The following is a 13660-nucleotide window of genomic DNA, read 5'->3' as shown; positions in this document are numbered from 1 at the left end:
GTGTCGGAATCAGGGTTAACTGAGAATTGCTGGTGAGAGATCAAATAAGAACTGGCTCCTCCTCTATCTAAAAGTATCATGTGAGACACTTGGCAGCCTTAAGAGTTTGCCTTATTTCATTTCTCTCGTCACTGGCACACCTCTCTGCTCCTGACAGGAAAAAAATAGGTCAAAGGTTCCGAAAAGCTCTTGGCATTTGGGGCTCAACAGGGGAAGGGAATATTCAAAACTGTGCTGGAAATGCCAGCTCTGGAGAGATTTGACAGCCAGTTTGAAAGCTTCAGGCAGTTTGGATAAGCATCTGGACTTTGGGTACGTTTCTCAGCCTGCTCTGTGATCCCTTTGAAGTTTATCCAACTTGAATAAACCTTCCAGAAAGCTGGGGCCAGTAAAAAGACTTTCTCTGGAAGTCCCCCTGGATGTGCCCTATTGCTTTCTCACAAGGCAGGCATCCCATCAGGATCAAGAGATCTGAAAAGCAGAAAAGGAAGAAGTCTGAGATAGAATGTTTCTATAATATTCATCATTCTTTTTTTTCTTCCTCTTCTGAGCCTTTTTACAAATGGAGAAGGAGGCAGCAGATGGATCACCAAAGTCCCAGTGGACTTGGAGGCCCATGAACTCAGATCTTATTGTGGCTTGCCCGTGATCCCTTTGCACTGATGCAACCTCTTTCTGAAGGCCTAGGGCTAAAGATGTACAGAAAAAGCACTCCACATGCTAGATTAACAAAGAATAACAAAAGATGCCATGTGCAGTTCAGGAGGGCGGGTGAGAGGGCCCTCCATCGGTACAGGAAGGAATTTCCATGTCATTTCCTGGAGAAGCACTCCCTGGTTCCCTGGGCTAGGGGCTGCCACCCTATCTTTCCTCCTGTTCGCACAGACTTTTCTAATCATGGAATTACTGGAGCAGCAAGAAGAGAGTGTGCTTGCTTGGAAGGGCTGTCAGGCAGATAGATGAATGTGCCTCAGCACCAGGTGGCATTTCAAAAGGTGCATCCTGAATGGGGCTTTGGGTCACACCCCAGAGGTGAAGAGGCTGGGTGGGGTACCAAACACCCTTTTCTTTTAGGGAAGAAAATAGGGATTGGCCTTTATGAGCTGGAAAGAGGTCTTCAAACTGCTTTTGGTTCATTCATGAGAAGGGGCTGAGCAATGCCCTCTCTCTGACTTGGAGGAGCGTGCCATGAAGGATAGAACACGTGGTCCAGAGGACCAAAGGATGACTCAGAAGTATCGGAGAGGAGAGCTGAGCTGGGGACCCTCTCTATAGCAGCATTCCACAGCTTTACTGGTTGACCACAGGCAATGAAGGAGATGCCGCCTTTTGATCCTGGGAACGAATGACAAGAAGATGGTGACAGAAATGCAGCTGCAGCCCCAGAGAAACCCCAGCGGCACTGAGATTGCAGATAGTTTTATTTCTTTATTTATTGATAAAAAAATATTAATAGCAATTAAAAAAATCCCAAACATTCACAACCCGTCCAGAGTCCTATAAAGTTTGAGCCATTTGTTCCCAATGGAGTCCTTCATCTGATGGAAATGGTGATTTCAGCCGAAAGGCCCTTTCATGTTTTTCATGGGCGGGTACTGTTGCTCCATTGGCATGGCCCCAAAGCAGTCAGAGGGGTTACACTGGCCAGTCTTGCCTGGTGGGCCCATGGGGCCTGGGGGACCAGGGATGCCAGGAATGCCTTGCTGGCCCATCGGCCCAGTTGCGCCCATCTTGCCATACCCTGGAGGACCCTGGGGACCTAAGGCAGGAAGGAATCAGAGAAGGGAAATCAGGAAACCCAGGTCATAAGAAAAGAAGAAATAACAGTCATAGTAATTAATAGGAATACCTTACATCTGATGACTATTTCTCCAGCTATGTTTTCATGAAGACTTGATCTGATCCTTACATTAACTGAACAGTGACAACAATACCACTGGCTAATTTTATTCAGAGTTCCCACCTGCCAAGCAGAAGCCAAGTGCTTTCTCTGCGTTATTCACTGAATCGTTGCAACGATTCCATGAGAAAGGAAATATCATCTCATTTTGGAGACGAGGACACAGACTCAGAGAGGTCACACACCTGCTACGTGGTGAAGTTACATCTCAGAATCAGGCTATCAAACTTGAGTCATTTCTCTCTTAGGCTCATCGAGGTAATATAGGCAGTAAGATGATGAGCGGGACCTGAACTTGCATTCCCTGGCCCCACCACATCCAACTCTCTCCCACTGTACCATGCTAGCCCAGGTTAGGACTTGAGAACAGGCACGGGATCTCCCACCTAATCCTCAACACTCCTGCCCCACTGACACACACACACATACACACCCATGCCCTAGTAGAGTCTCTTATACACAGTGCCATTGCTATAAATGTTGGTTGATAGGCCTATGGTTATTTGATACTCTACACAACTATGTTATGGAAAGAACATCAAGAAAGGAGCTCTCAGTTGTTCCAGATTCATAGTCTCAAAGACTGGCTTTACCTACCTGGGGGGCCGGGGAGACCAATTTCTCCTGCGATGCCAACACCAATGTCTCCCTTTTCACCTTTGGTACCAGGCAATCCTGAAACAAAAGTGGTAAGATAAGAGGTCCCATTCTGGAGTAGAAAAATGATACACCTGGTCAGATTATTTGAAATACACATATACACGCAAATGCGATATTCACAACAGTCCTCACGCAACGCTTCTGTGTGCCCCCAAGAACTAGGCATGTAACCGGAGGGCAGACCTACCTCTCATCCCGGGCAAGCCCTGCCGTCCTTCTCTGCCAATCTGACCGGGGAGTCCTGGTGATCCTGGGGAGCCTGGCCGGCCCGGGGGACCATCCTTCCCTGGGGGCCCTGGTCGCCCTGGAGCTGCTGCCATCTCCATGGGAAACTGCATCCTGGAGGTGTAATAAGCCATCCTCTCTGTAAGAAAGGACAGGGACAAGTCACAGGGCACCCTGGGGACTCAGAACAACAGGCTGCCAGCATGGAGTCCAAGAGAGCCTTTCTTCAGAGGGACGTCAGAGCAAGGAACACACGGATGGATCTCTTAAGAGGTCACCTGTGCCCTCTCCCCCACATCGCTCCCCACAGTGATCTTCCTGAAGCCCAGATCGGATGCTAGCATTTCTTTTCTCCAGCAGCCTTCATTAATCCACCACCGGCTTCAGAATAAAGTCCAGACTCCTTGCTTGCCATTCAAGGTTTGCTTCCCAAGCAAGATGCCTAGCCCCTTCTGGAAGGGTCCATGTTTTCCCCAGTCCCTAGCTTATTGATGTTGGATGAACAAATCAACAGGAGAAAAAGCTGAAAATGAAACCACACCAGCCATCTTAAGGCTGCTGTGCGCCCCTCTATTTAGAGCTCACTCTCTGCAGACTCATTTGATATCAATTTTCTTGTCTCTCTCCTCTGCTTCAGTGGGGACTCAGTGGAGGGGGCAGGAGGGAATCATTTTGTCTCTGAACAGAGCAGGTGAGAGGAAAGGCTGAAGTCTAATTGAACAGATGCCTGTAAGTGGGGGAGCGAGGTAAGTAGGGGGGCGGATACTTTAAGGAAAAGGAGGTTGGGGTGGGGTGGAGAAGCAGCTGGGAAGGGCGAACAGCACCCACTGCCAGCCAGTCAGCTGCCAATTACCATCAAACATTTTAATGATCTCTTGTCTGATGAATCTCTTGATTTCATCATAATTCACCATGTCTCCCTGAGGAAAGAGAAGAAACCTGCCTCAATCACACTTTCAAGTCTGGGGCTCATCTCTCCTGGGAATAGATTTCGTGGGAATAAAAGATGGGGGGGTGGGGAACAAAGGTCCCAGAAGCCTCCCACAGATACTGAAGCCAGTGTCCTAACCTCCCCTAAAGGGGAAGGAAACATTTTGTGCATCTTCCTGGGGAAAGGGTCCCCAACCCCCTACACTCTCCCACACAGTTAAGAACCATCCATATGGGGGTCAGGCTCTTCTTCTGTAGAGTGTCAACGGGAGCTTCTAAAATGGTCTGCGCTCTACCTCACACGCCTGTTCTGTGGGACCAGTGCCTCTGGTGGCCAGCCTCCTCCTTACCATGGAGCCAGGCACCCCGGGCAATCCAGGGCTCCCTGCAGGCCCCGGAGATCCAGGGTGGCCTCTCTCTCCTGCAGGACCTGGCGGCCCCACAGGTCCCATGGAGCCACTCTTGCCAGGCCCGCCAGGCATGCCAGCTCTTCCCTTCTCTCCTGCCTGGCCCTTCTGTCCTGAAGGTCCTGGGTCACCCTGCGAGGACAGGAAGTCACACAGTCCAGCATTGCCAAGTACTGTCAAGTTTATCTCACGGTGTCTCAGTGGTCTGCCCCCGTCTTCAGTGCCACACTCAGCTCCCAGCATTTCCCTCTGGACCCCAGCATCTTGACAGGCTGCCCCATGTCTCTGCCCCCAAAGCAGTCCTTTTAAAGGATGGTTTTCATGTTCTTACTCCCTGCTGAGAAATTTCCATGTCTCCCAATTGCCCTCAGCATAAAGGTTCAGTTCCTCAGCCAGGCATTCCAGGCCATCACGATGGGGTCCTGACTACGTCTTCAGCCTCGTTTTCCTGCCCGTGTGCTTCCAGCCACACCTTGCTGGTTACAATCCTGACTCAGCCATGTGTCTTAGTCCTCCCTGCCCGGAGTGCCTTCCCTCTCCCCAGTGTCCTCCTCCCACTCGGCTGTACGCTCCCTGTTCTCTGTGCAGCCTTCCTGACACCCCAGGCTGAGCGGATCGCTCCCTCCCTCTGACTCCACAGCACTGCATCTGAAACCCAACAGGCTCCAGTGTAAGTGTGACTGGACTAAGTGGGCACCGGGCCCAAGGCTAGGACAGGGGGGCCCTGGCAGATGAGCAAAGCCAAGCGGACGCTCGCGGAATGAATGCATGAATCAATCAGGAGTGAATGAACACGAGGGTTCCATTCTTCCCACCAGAGCTAAGAACCCTGGGACAGTCCCACGTGAGAAGTCTTCGGAGACGAGGTTGCTCCAAGTTCCGCTCACTTCTCTTTCCTGCCCACTGGCCTTGCTGTGTTTCCTCTCCATGGCTAAAGTCAGAGCTTTGGGCTGGGTTTCATCAACTCATGAGTGGCTCCTCTCAAACCCAGCCAGTGCTCAACTCACCTTTGGACCTGGGGGTCCATAGAGTCCCTGCTTTCCAGGGGGTCCCTAGAAGAAAGCAGAAGTCGGGGGTGAAGTCTGGGCAGCATCTCCAAACCATCCAGGGGAAACAGGTGTCATGAAAGGACCTTCCAAAGCATTAGGCCCCCAAACCGTGTCCTACTGGGTTCTGTGCGAGAAAGGACAAGAACCTCCCTGCCAAGAGCGTGAACAGCCTGAAGGGAGAATTATGTTTCCAGGACGTGGCCTCGTATGTTTGTGTTAGCTGGGTCCCTTGTCACAGACAGAGAGGGGTGAGAAGTCAGAATGAAAGGGAGGGCCTGGCAAGAGCTGGTCCCCAGGAGATGTTTATTTGGACTTTATTGTTATCATTGACTTTTTTGGACCAGGTATATGGTTTTTTAAAAAAAAAAAGAGTGAAAAACAAGGTTCACTCTCATCCTTCTTCCTAGTCCCCTGTTCTTCTCCTGTAATAACAAGGGCACCAGTTGCCTGTTTATACGTCCAGAGACGGTCTGTACATACAGGAAGCATTTACCGAGTGAATGAAGAAGGGTCAGGGCAAAGCCAGGAGCTAAAAGAAGCATCCCTGAGAGAAAACGAGAAGCCCAGCACAATGGTACCTCTTTGCCAGCTGCGCCATCTGCACCAGGTTCACCCTGGGGAGCAGAGAGAAACAGAGCTTGTGATGAACCCCAACCCAGCTTGGCAATTCATGCCTCACCTCGCCCACCAGGCGTGGCCAGCCCCCATTCCACCCAGGAGCCACAATCCTCCCCACCTCACCCCGACACTCTAGGCATAGGCTGTGGACCCTCAGATTCCATGCCATGCTCCAGTCTGGCCCGGGCCACCTCCCAACTGAGCTCTGGGAGGGAAGAGCAGATTGCACCTGCCCTGCTCTTTGCTTGAGATCCTGGCATCTCGCACATTCCCTGGCTCTGAGTGTATGTTCAGTGTTTGCTGAATGAAGGTTGTGAACTGTGAACCTCTGTCCTTGATGAAGTCCCAGAGCTTGGCCAGGGCAGCCTCAGTGTCCACTCCTTCCCCAAGACAGGAGAGGCTGCCCCCGGGCCCTGCCCACTTCTAGTGAGACGCTGGGGAAGAGGAATCTATGCTTGCAAGGAAACTGGCAGATTGGTCAGCGGACCCTGGAGGTTCTTAGCCAGTAGGCAGGGGGGACGGAGGGCTGATGGGATCTGCCTGTCCAGGGTCCGTGGCAGGAATCAGAGGAGTGGGCGGCAAGACTGGAGCCTCTTGGCAGATGGGCTGGAGTCATCCACTCCGTTCCAGGGCACCAGCCCCAGGGGCATTGCTCTTGCTCCCCAGAAGGAAGTCCACTTGGGTGGAAAGCACCCCAGCCTGGGGGCTAGGAGACCTGGGTCCCTGCCCCAATCCCCTGGGAGACTTTTCATCCCTGAGCCTGGCAGTCAGTTCCACCTGATGTGGTCCACCCATTTGGAACCTCTGAAAGAGAGAGTGTCGCAGAATGGCTCCAGACCCAAGTTCTGGAGTCAGGCAGGCTCTTAATACTCAATAGCTGTGTGACTCTGGGCAACCTACTCAACCTTGCTGAGCCTTGGTTCCTTCATCTGTAAAATGGGGACAATCAGACCTACTAAACAGGGTTGCAGTACAAATTGAATGACAACATGTCAAGCATGTTGGTCACCATTCAGCCCAGTGTCTGGGACCAGTGTATCGCAGCTCTGGGTATACACACTAACTGACACTAAGGAGTGGTTTCAGAGTTGCTGAGAGAGCTCCAGCAGTAACACTGCATTTGGGTGCCTGACGTTTACAGGTTTTTTATGCGGCCAACAAGCTCCCCTGCGGAGAGGACAGGGGTGGAACAGGGAGCAGTTTTCCCTCTGACACCTTGAGGAGGGATGTGCACATGGGTGCTAGGTCAGAGGCAGCTGTCTGCTGTGTGGCTGGCCCAGTGCTGATTTGTACAGCTTGTCCGTTATTCCAAATAGGATGCAATCCTCAGGCACAAGCTCCAAGCTGCCATCATGGTGCTGAACATCTCTCCTTCCCCAGAGACCCCTGAAGCGCAGGGCTGTGTGAAATTTACAAAGTCCACTGGCCCTTTTCCCTGGGCTGTGCCCTAAGAGATGGGGTCTTACCGGGGGACCAGGGTGTCCAGGGGGGCCAGGCTGGCCTGGAAGACCTAAAAGGCCCCTTTCTCCAGTGGCTCCACGGTCTCCTTTCTGGCCCTAGAGAAAAAGATGGAGGTGGCGAGAGGGAAGAGGGAACCTCACAGAGCCAGAGGCAGACACTGAGCACGAGGGACCCTGTCCCCCAACTCTGAGGCCCCAGAGGGGGAGGTGGTGGTGCCTGAACTTGCGGAAGGACCTTGGGATAGCCTCCGGGCCTCTCTGAAGGTCTTCACCCCAACCAAGCCAGTTAGGGAGATTGACTGGAGGCAGGAGAGGCCTACAAGAGGGAAGGAGGTGGATGGGGACACGCAGGGACAAACACTGGGGAGGGAGGGACGCGAGGGGGAGCACAGCACTCACCACTGCAGAGATACCAGCTGGGCCTGGCTGGCCTGGAGGCCCCGGCGGCCCCTAAAGGGAGACGAAGTCAGTGGGTTGGAAAGAGTCTTTGGTAACGAGGCCCCGGGAGGCGGCGAGGGACCAACCGCAGGAACAAGCCCTGAACTTGGTTATGGCAGCTCCATCGTCTTCCCTGAACCTTCCTTCCATCTGCTCTTGCACCTGATCTGTGCCTGGGGAATCCCTGGGCACACAGGATGCTCACACCTGCCACTTGCCGAGCGGTACAACTGGGGTCTGCACTGAAGGGATGATCTGGGAGCCAGAACCAAGCTCAAGGGAGTGAAGTACATGGCACGTGGGCCTGGATGTCTTCTGAGTACCCCCAATAGCCCCCACCTTGCCACCTTCCTTCTGTTCTGTGGGGGGAGCAGAGACCAGAAGCTTGTCTCTGTGCGGAGGCAGTTGAGGGACAGGGGCTCAGCTCCAACCCCAACATCCTCGCAGATAGGCCCCAAGCTTCCCCTGCCGCTCACCATCACTGGGGGGTGATGAGCCTAAAGCGCACAGGAGGGCTCCCACCTGCCCCATCTCTCCACATCCCGCCCCCCGAGGCCCGGCTCACATGTCACCTCCCTGGTCAGAGCGACACTTCCTCTGAACCCCGGGGGCACACGGGTCTCTCTCGGAGCACCTCCCTCTGTGCTCACAGATGGAAAATTCTGGAGGTGCGGGCTCTGTTCTACTCATTTGAAGCCTTCTAGGGCAGGACTGTCCAGCCCTCAGCAGGGGGGTGAGTTGGATGGACAGAGGTGGGAAGAGGAGCCCTGCCCACCCCAGCCCCTCAGTGAGTCTCCACAATTCAGAGTGTGTGACTCTTTCTTTCATCTCTGATGTGGATGGAGCGGGGGGCAGGGCTAGACCTGGGGTCCCCAATGTAAGGTCTCTGGACCCCTTGAGAGCCATAAAAACAGTCATGAGGCCCCAAGAGTTCTTGTTGTGGGGTCTTGATCTATTTTTAACATTTCCAAAAGCCTTCTGGAAAGTGGGCGGCCAGTATATTCCCTTCTCTCTGGAACCTCACCAGCTCGGAGCCATCACACTGATCAAAGGCGCCCATTGGCAGTCATCTGCGTTACAGATGCATCAGGGAGAAGGGAAAGCCATTATTTCACAAACCTCCTCTCCAAGTCACTCTTTCTCAGTAAACACACCACCCACTCACCCGGCTGCCCGAGCCAAACAGGAGTCATCTTCGATTCCTCTCCTTCTGCTGCCTCCTGCTCCTTTCCCATCTGGGTCATTAGCAAGTCCTCTACCTCCAAACACTTGCAGGATCGGTCCACTGCCACCCGCTCCACCGCTACCATCCGTCCACTGACATCTCCGCTTCCACTTGCTTGTCCTCACCCTCCTGCCCTGGGGTCCTCCACCATCTGCATCACTACCTCTCCCAGCTCAGCCTTCCCGTCTCCAATCACGCCCTCCTCAAACTCCACTCCCCCGCGCCCTGCCTGTCTCAGGCTCTCTGCAGCAGCTACACCTCTGTCTGGACACTCCTCGCCCAGTCGCCTTGATAGCCGGCTCCTGCATGTTATTTGGGCCCCCGCTCAAAGACCACTTCTCCAGGGAAGTCGCCTCCCAGCCCTCCCCAGGACATCACATCACCACCTGGTACCTCCGCACTCATCAACATGTTGTGCCCGTGTGGAAGTTCTGGGATCGGGGGACCTTTCTATCTCCCTCACCGCTGTAGCCTAGGGCTTGGAACAGTGCCTGGCATGGAGCAGGTGCTCAATAATCATTTGTTGAATAACCGAATGATCTGTGTTTGATAAGCAAACTCGAATGTGCCCAGAAAATACGATAATGGCACAGAACCGGGGAACTGCTGGATTGGGTGAGCCCAGAGCCCCTTCTGGTTCTGCACGGCTGGTGCTGCTCCCGCAGTCGGTTCTTTCAAGTCATCATCAGTTTGCCCACCACCACCACCACCCAGCCCAGTGAGATCCAAACTCTTAGAGGGACAGAGGCTAAAACAGGTCAACTTACAACATGGCCAGGGGGGCCGGGTCTTCCCTGGGGTCCCATGGCACCAGGCTCACCCTGCAGGAGCCAGAAAGAGGAAGAAATGACACAGAGACTTACACACACTGGCTGTTAGGTAGGAGAGGGCTGAGCAGAGCAGATGGGACACACCAACGGCCAGAGGAACCAGGCTGAGCTCTGGCCTCTAGGTCTAAGCCCTAGGGGACCATCCCTACCCGTAAGTACAGTTGGAGGGGGAAGCAGAGACCAGGCCTTTGTAGGTTAGTGACCCAGCAGCCCATAGGGAGAGGAGCCAGTTATAAGCCTTAAGAGGGGAAGGTCAAGATGTGCAGAGTTGGGTAAAACCTCCCCCAGAAGGCCAAGCAGAGGAGGCAGCCACCTTGGCAGTGAGGAGGGAGGAAGGGGCAGCATTCAGGACTCAGCAGAACCCAGGGCTGTCTAAAGGCAGCACACATAGACCCCAGATCCTTACCTCTGCTCCGGGCCGGCCACTGCTGCCCGGGGGGCCTGGCTTTCCACAGTCACCCTGCAGGAGAGAGGGGCATCTGGGGCTTGCTTACCAGATCTCCACTTGGCTCTGCCACCCCAACTAACCCCACATCAGAGGGGTCCTGCCACACGCCCCCACTCTGATGCCCTTAGGCCAGCAGATGGAAAAGCCCGGCCCGGTCCGCCAGGCACCGGGGGCCTCAGAAGGCCTGGATGCTGGAATGGCATCTCAGTCAAGGGTCGGGTGGCCTGTCCACTCTAGCCACCATCTGCCCGGGGTCAAGTCTCGAGAAGAGCTGAGCAAACCTGGTTGGCGGAAGTTACCAGGTCCTCACCTTCAGTCCTGGGAGGCCAGGATGGCCAGGTTTTCCCTTGAAGCCCTGGAAGAAAAAGCAGGAGCTGCCACATCCCTCGCCTCAAGCAGAGACCGCTTCTCACTCCTCCCTCCCCGGGTCAAACAAGTCAAACCCACCCAAAGTCATAACTCAGTCCCCAGGGGACGTGGATGTGAGCTGCCCCACCCACCAAGGCACCTGCTCAGCTTTGGAACCTCCCGGTTCCCAGCCCCTTCCTGCAGCTCAGCTTACCGGGGGTCCCATGAGTCCGGGAGGGCCAGCAGGACCGGGGTCCCCCTAGGGAAAGAGACCAGGGGCACGGAGACAGGAGCTTTGTCCAGCTTGTACTCATTCACTCACCACTGTCTCCCCCTTTCTTCAGCCCCTCCCCCAGCTCTCCCAGGATGGAGGGTTTGTCACATGGAGCTTGGCCTCTGACTTGGCTGTGCACCCTGAGTGAATCCTGGCCCCTCTCTAACCTGTTTTCCTTCTTTTGGGTACAGAAGGCAGTTGAACTTGATACTCTGCCCTTTGCCATGGCCCCTTCCTTTTCAGATGCCCCAGCAAAACCAGGCACAAGGAGCCAGGGCTGCTCAGGTCCTTCCGTGTCTGCAGCCTGTTCTTTCTGATGCCCAGCCTAGTTTCTTAGTTGATTGAGCTTCTGGGTATAAATTTACTGCCTTCACTGCCTGCCAGCGCATACAACCAGGTTAAGGCGACCGGAAGAATGGAGAAACCAGGGGGCTCTGGGGCCTTCAGAGAAGTGGGGTGCGGTGAGAGGCAGACAGAGGGAAGGTGGGGGCACCTCCCGAAAGCAGTGTGGGGGATGAGATTCAACTCCCTTCATCAGGGTTCCCTTGGCTTTGGCTCTTGGGAAAGGAACGAGAAGGAAGGGGGTGCCCTCCTGGGCCCACGTCTCACCCTCAAGCCAGGTTTGCCATCCTTCCCATCCAGACCATCCAGACCGGCAGGGCCCTGGAAATGAGGAGAAGGCATTTCTGCATGTTGCACTGGAGCCCTCGGAGGTGGGAGCCTGACCCAGCCCGGCCACCCCCTCCACCCCTCATCCCACTCCCACCCCTAAACACACACACACACACCATCTGTCAGGTGATGACACACTCACCTGAATCCCGGGAGATCCTGGTGGTCCAGGGGGACCAGGCAGACCTGATGGGCCTCGAATCCCTTCACTGCCCTGGAAACGAGCCCCCCAACAAAGTCAGCAGGACCTTGTCCCTCTCCCTCCCCCTGGACACACCAGCAGGAGAAGGGACCCTGGGCCACAGTGGCTGGGGATTACTGGAAGTCAGGACAGCTGGCTTCAAATCCCAGTTTGGTTCTGGTCTAATTGGCTGTATCCCACATACCACTTGCCCAAGAAGATCTATCTTCATCTGCAGAGCATCCCCCTTTCTGCACTGCTCCACGAGGAAGGGACAGAGTCTGTTCAGTCCAGCACCTTCCCCAGGGCTGACCAGGGACTGGCCTGGCAGGTGCTCGGTAATGCAGGCTGGGCCTCTGATCCCCCAGATGGAACAAGGGTGGCTCCTGTCCCCGAGGAGCTCACAGTCCAGTGAGGGTCACAAACCCACGACAACCAAGGGCAATGCAACAGTCCCTGTGCTCTGTGAGTCAGGGGCCCTGGGCGTTCAGAAGGGAACTGGGTGTTCAGAAGAGGGCACAGCTCACTCTGCTGGGGGTGGGGGGTATGGGGGTCAGGGAAAGTGTCACAGAAGAGTCTGCAGGCACTGGGCTCTGAAGGGCGGCTGGGATTTGGGCAGGTGGAGAAGGGGGAAAGGGCGTGCCACTGGGGACTTCAGAGAAGGATAAAGGTTTGGAGGGGGAGACATGCCTGGTCTAGCCAGGGTGTCTGGGGAGCCTGTATGGTGGGAGTGGGGTCGGGGGGGAGGAGGCTGGAAGAGTTAGATTGGGGGAGGACACTGAACCCTATACTAGACTTTATCAAATGGACTAGTGGCTTTCAAACTACTTCTCAGGACCCGAGGGCTCCTGGAGGACCCTGGAGGGGCTGGGGGCACAAAGTGGAGACCCAGGGGTGGGACTCCAGACCCCTACCCCTTGCTTAGCCAGAGCAGCTCCACTTGCATATCTGTTTGTTTATTAAGATTTCTTTTTAATATGGACCATTTTTAAAGTCTTTATTGAATTTGTTACAATATTGCTTCTGTTTTATTTTTTGGTTTCTTTTTGGGCCCAAGGCATGTGGGATCTTAGCTCTGCCACCAGGAATCGAACCCACACCCCCTGCATCAGAAGGCGAAGTCTTAACCATTGGGCTGCTGGGCAAGTCTGTTTTATAGATTGAGCATTCACATGAGATTCTGTGTGGTAAAAAGCCTTGTGGTGGTGGCTTAGTTGCTAAGTCGTGTCCAACTCTTGCGACCCCCATGGACTGCAGCCTGCCAGGCTCCTCTGTCCATGAGACTCTCCAGACAAAAATACTGGAGAGGGCTGCCGTTTCTTTCTCTGGGGGATCTTTCCCACCCAGGAATTGAACGCAGGGCTCCTGCATTGCAGGCAGATTCTTTATCAACTGAGCCACGAGGGAAAAGCCTTGGGGACTACAAAATAAAGCCTGAAAAACACTGCTACAGGCACTGGGGCGCCACTGACAGTTCAGAGCAGGGGAAAAGGTGGGTGAATGTGTGAATTACAAAAGTTTATTGGAGAAGGGAGGGGGGAGGCAGGCGGCTTAGTGGAGAGGTGGCAGCATTTCCCCAGGGGGAAGAGGCTGGCTGCCTTGGAGCAGTCAGTGGCTGCGGGGCTCGCCAAGGGGAAGGGCTCCAGCCAGAGACCCCATGGGAGGGGGCAGGGGGAGAGAGCGTCGGGTGGTACTGCAATGCCACCAGCTACCAGGAGGGGTCAGCACAACCCCGGGAAATGGCGGCCCCGCAGGGAGTCGAGCTGGAGAACCACTGGCCAGAGGTTTGGGAGTCGGCAATGACTGGCCTAAGGAGAGCAGGCAGCCCTGGATACAGAGCCAGCACGGAAGGCTCTGGCAGGGGCCACCACCCAGGTGAAGGGAGGTGGCACCCACCACTGCCTCAACCATGGCTGATGGGGAGGAAGCAAGGGTGTGGGGGTTCTCCGAGTGGGACTGGGGATGGGGGGGACAAATCTTAGCTCTTGGTCTCTT

At 54.7% G+C, this 13660-nt stretch overlaps 1 protein-coding gene across 9 annotated transcripts in view; it reads right to left on the bottom strand.

The window, feature by feature from the left end:
* Nucleotides 1-1403: 1403 nt before the first annotated feature.
* The window catches only part of COL16A1 (collagen type XVI alpha 1 chain), a 52297-nt gene continuing 40040 nt past the window's right edge, over nt 1404-13660 (bottom strand). For all 9 annotated transcript variants that reach the window (XM_081585996.1, XM_081585997.1, XM_081586000.1 and 6 more), the window contains 15 exons: nt 11627-11698; nt 11422-11475; nt 10753-10797; nt 10501-10545; nt 10149-10202; nt 9680-9733; nt 7649-7699; nt 7256-7345; nt 5750-5785; nt 5130-5174; nt 4066-4254; nt 3639-3705; nt 2748-2924; nt 2498-2575; nt 1404-1759 (listed from right to left, as the gene is read on the bottom strand). In XM_081585996.1, coding sequence (XP_081442122.1) covers nt 1557-1759; nt 2498-2575; nt 2748-2924; nt 3639-3705; nt 4066-4254; nt 5130-5174; nt 5750-5785; nt 7256-7345; nt 7649-7699; nt 9680-9733; nt 10149-10202; nt 10501-10545; nt 10753-10797; nt 11422-11475; nt 11627-11698 — 1260 coding nt within the window. In that variant the 3' untranslated portion in view covers nt 1404-1556. The remainder of the gene's footprint in view (nt 1760-2497; nt 2576-2747; nt 2925-3638; nt 3706-4065; nt 4255-5129; nt 5175-5749; nt 5786-7255; nt 7346-7648; nt 7700-9679; nt 9734-10148; nt 10203-10500; nt 10546-10752; nt 10798-11421; nt 11476-11626; nt 11699-13660) is intronic.

Source organism: Giraffa tippelskirchi, chromosome 3 (assembly GCF_054371585.1).
Source record: "Giraffa tippelskirchi isolate mGirTip1 chromosome 3, T2T-mGirTip1v1.2.pri, whole genome shotgun sequence".
In the NCBI taxonomy this organism is placed as follows: Eukaryota; Metazoa; Chordata; class Mammalia; order Artiodactyla; family Giraffidae; genus Giraffa; species Giraffa tippelskirchi.
Note: the sequence above shows the minus strand (reverse complement) of the source record. Positions and strands in the feature narration are given on the sequence as shown.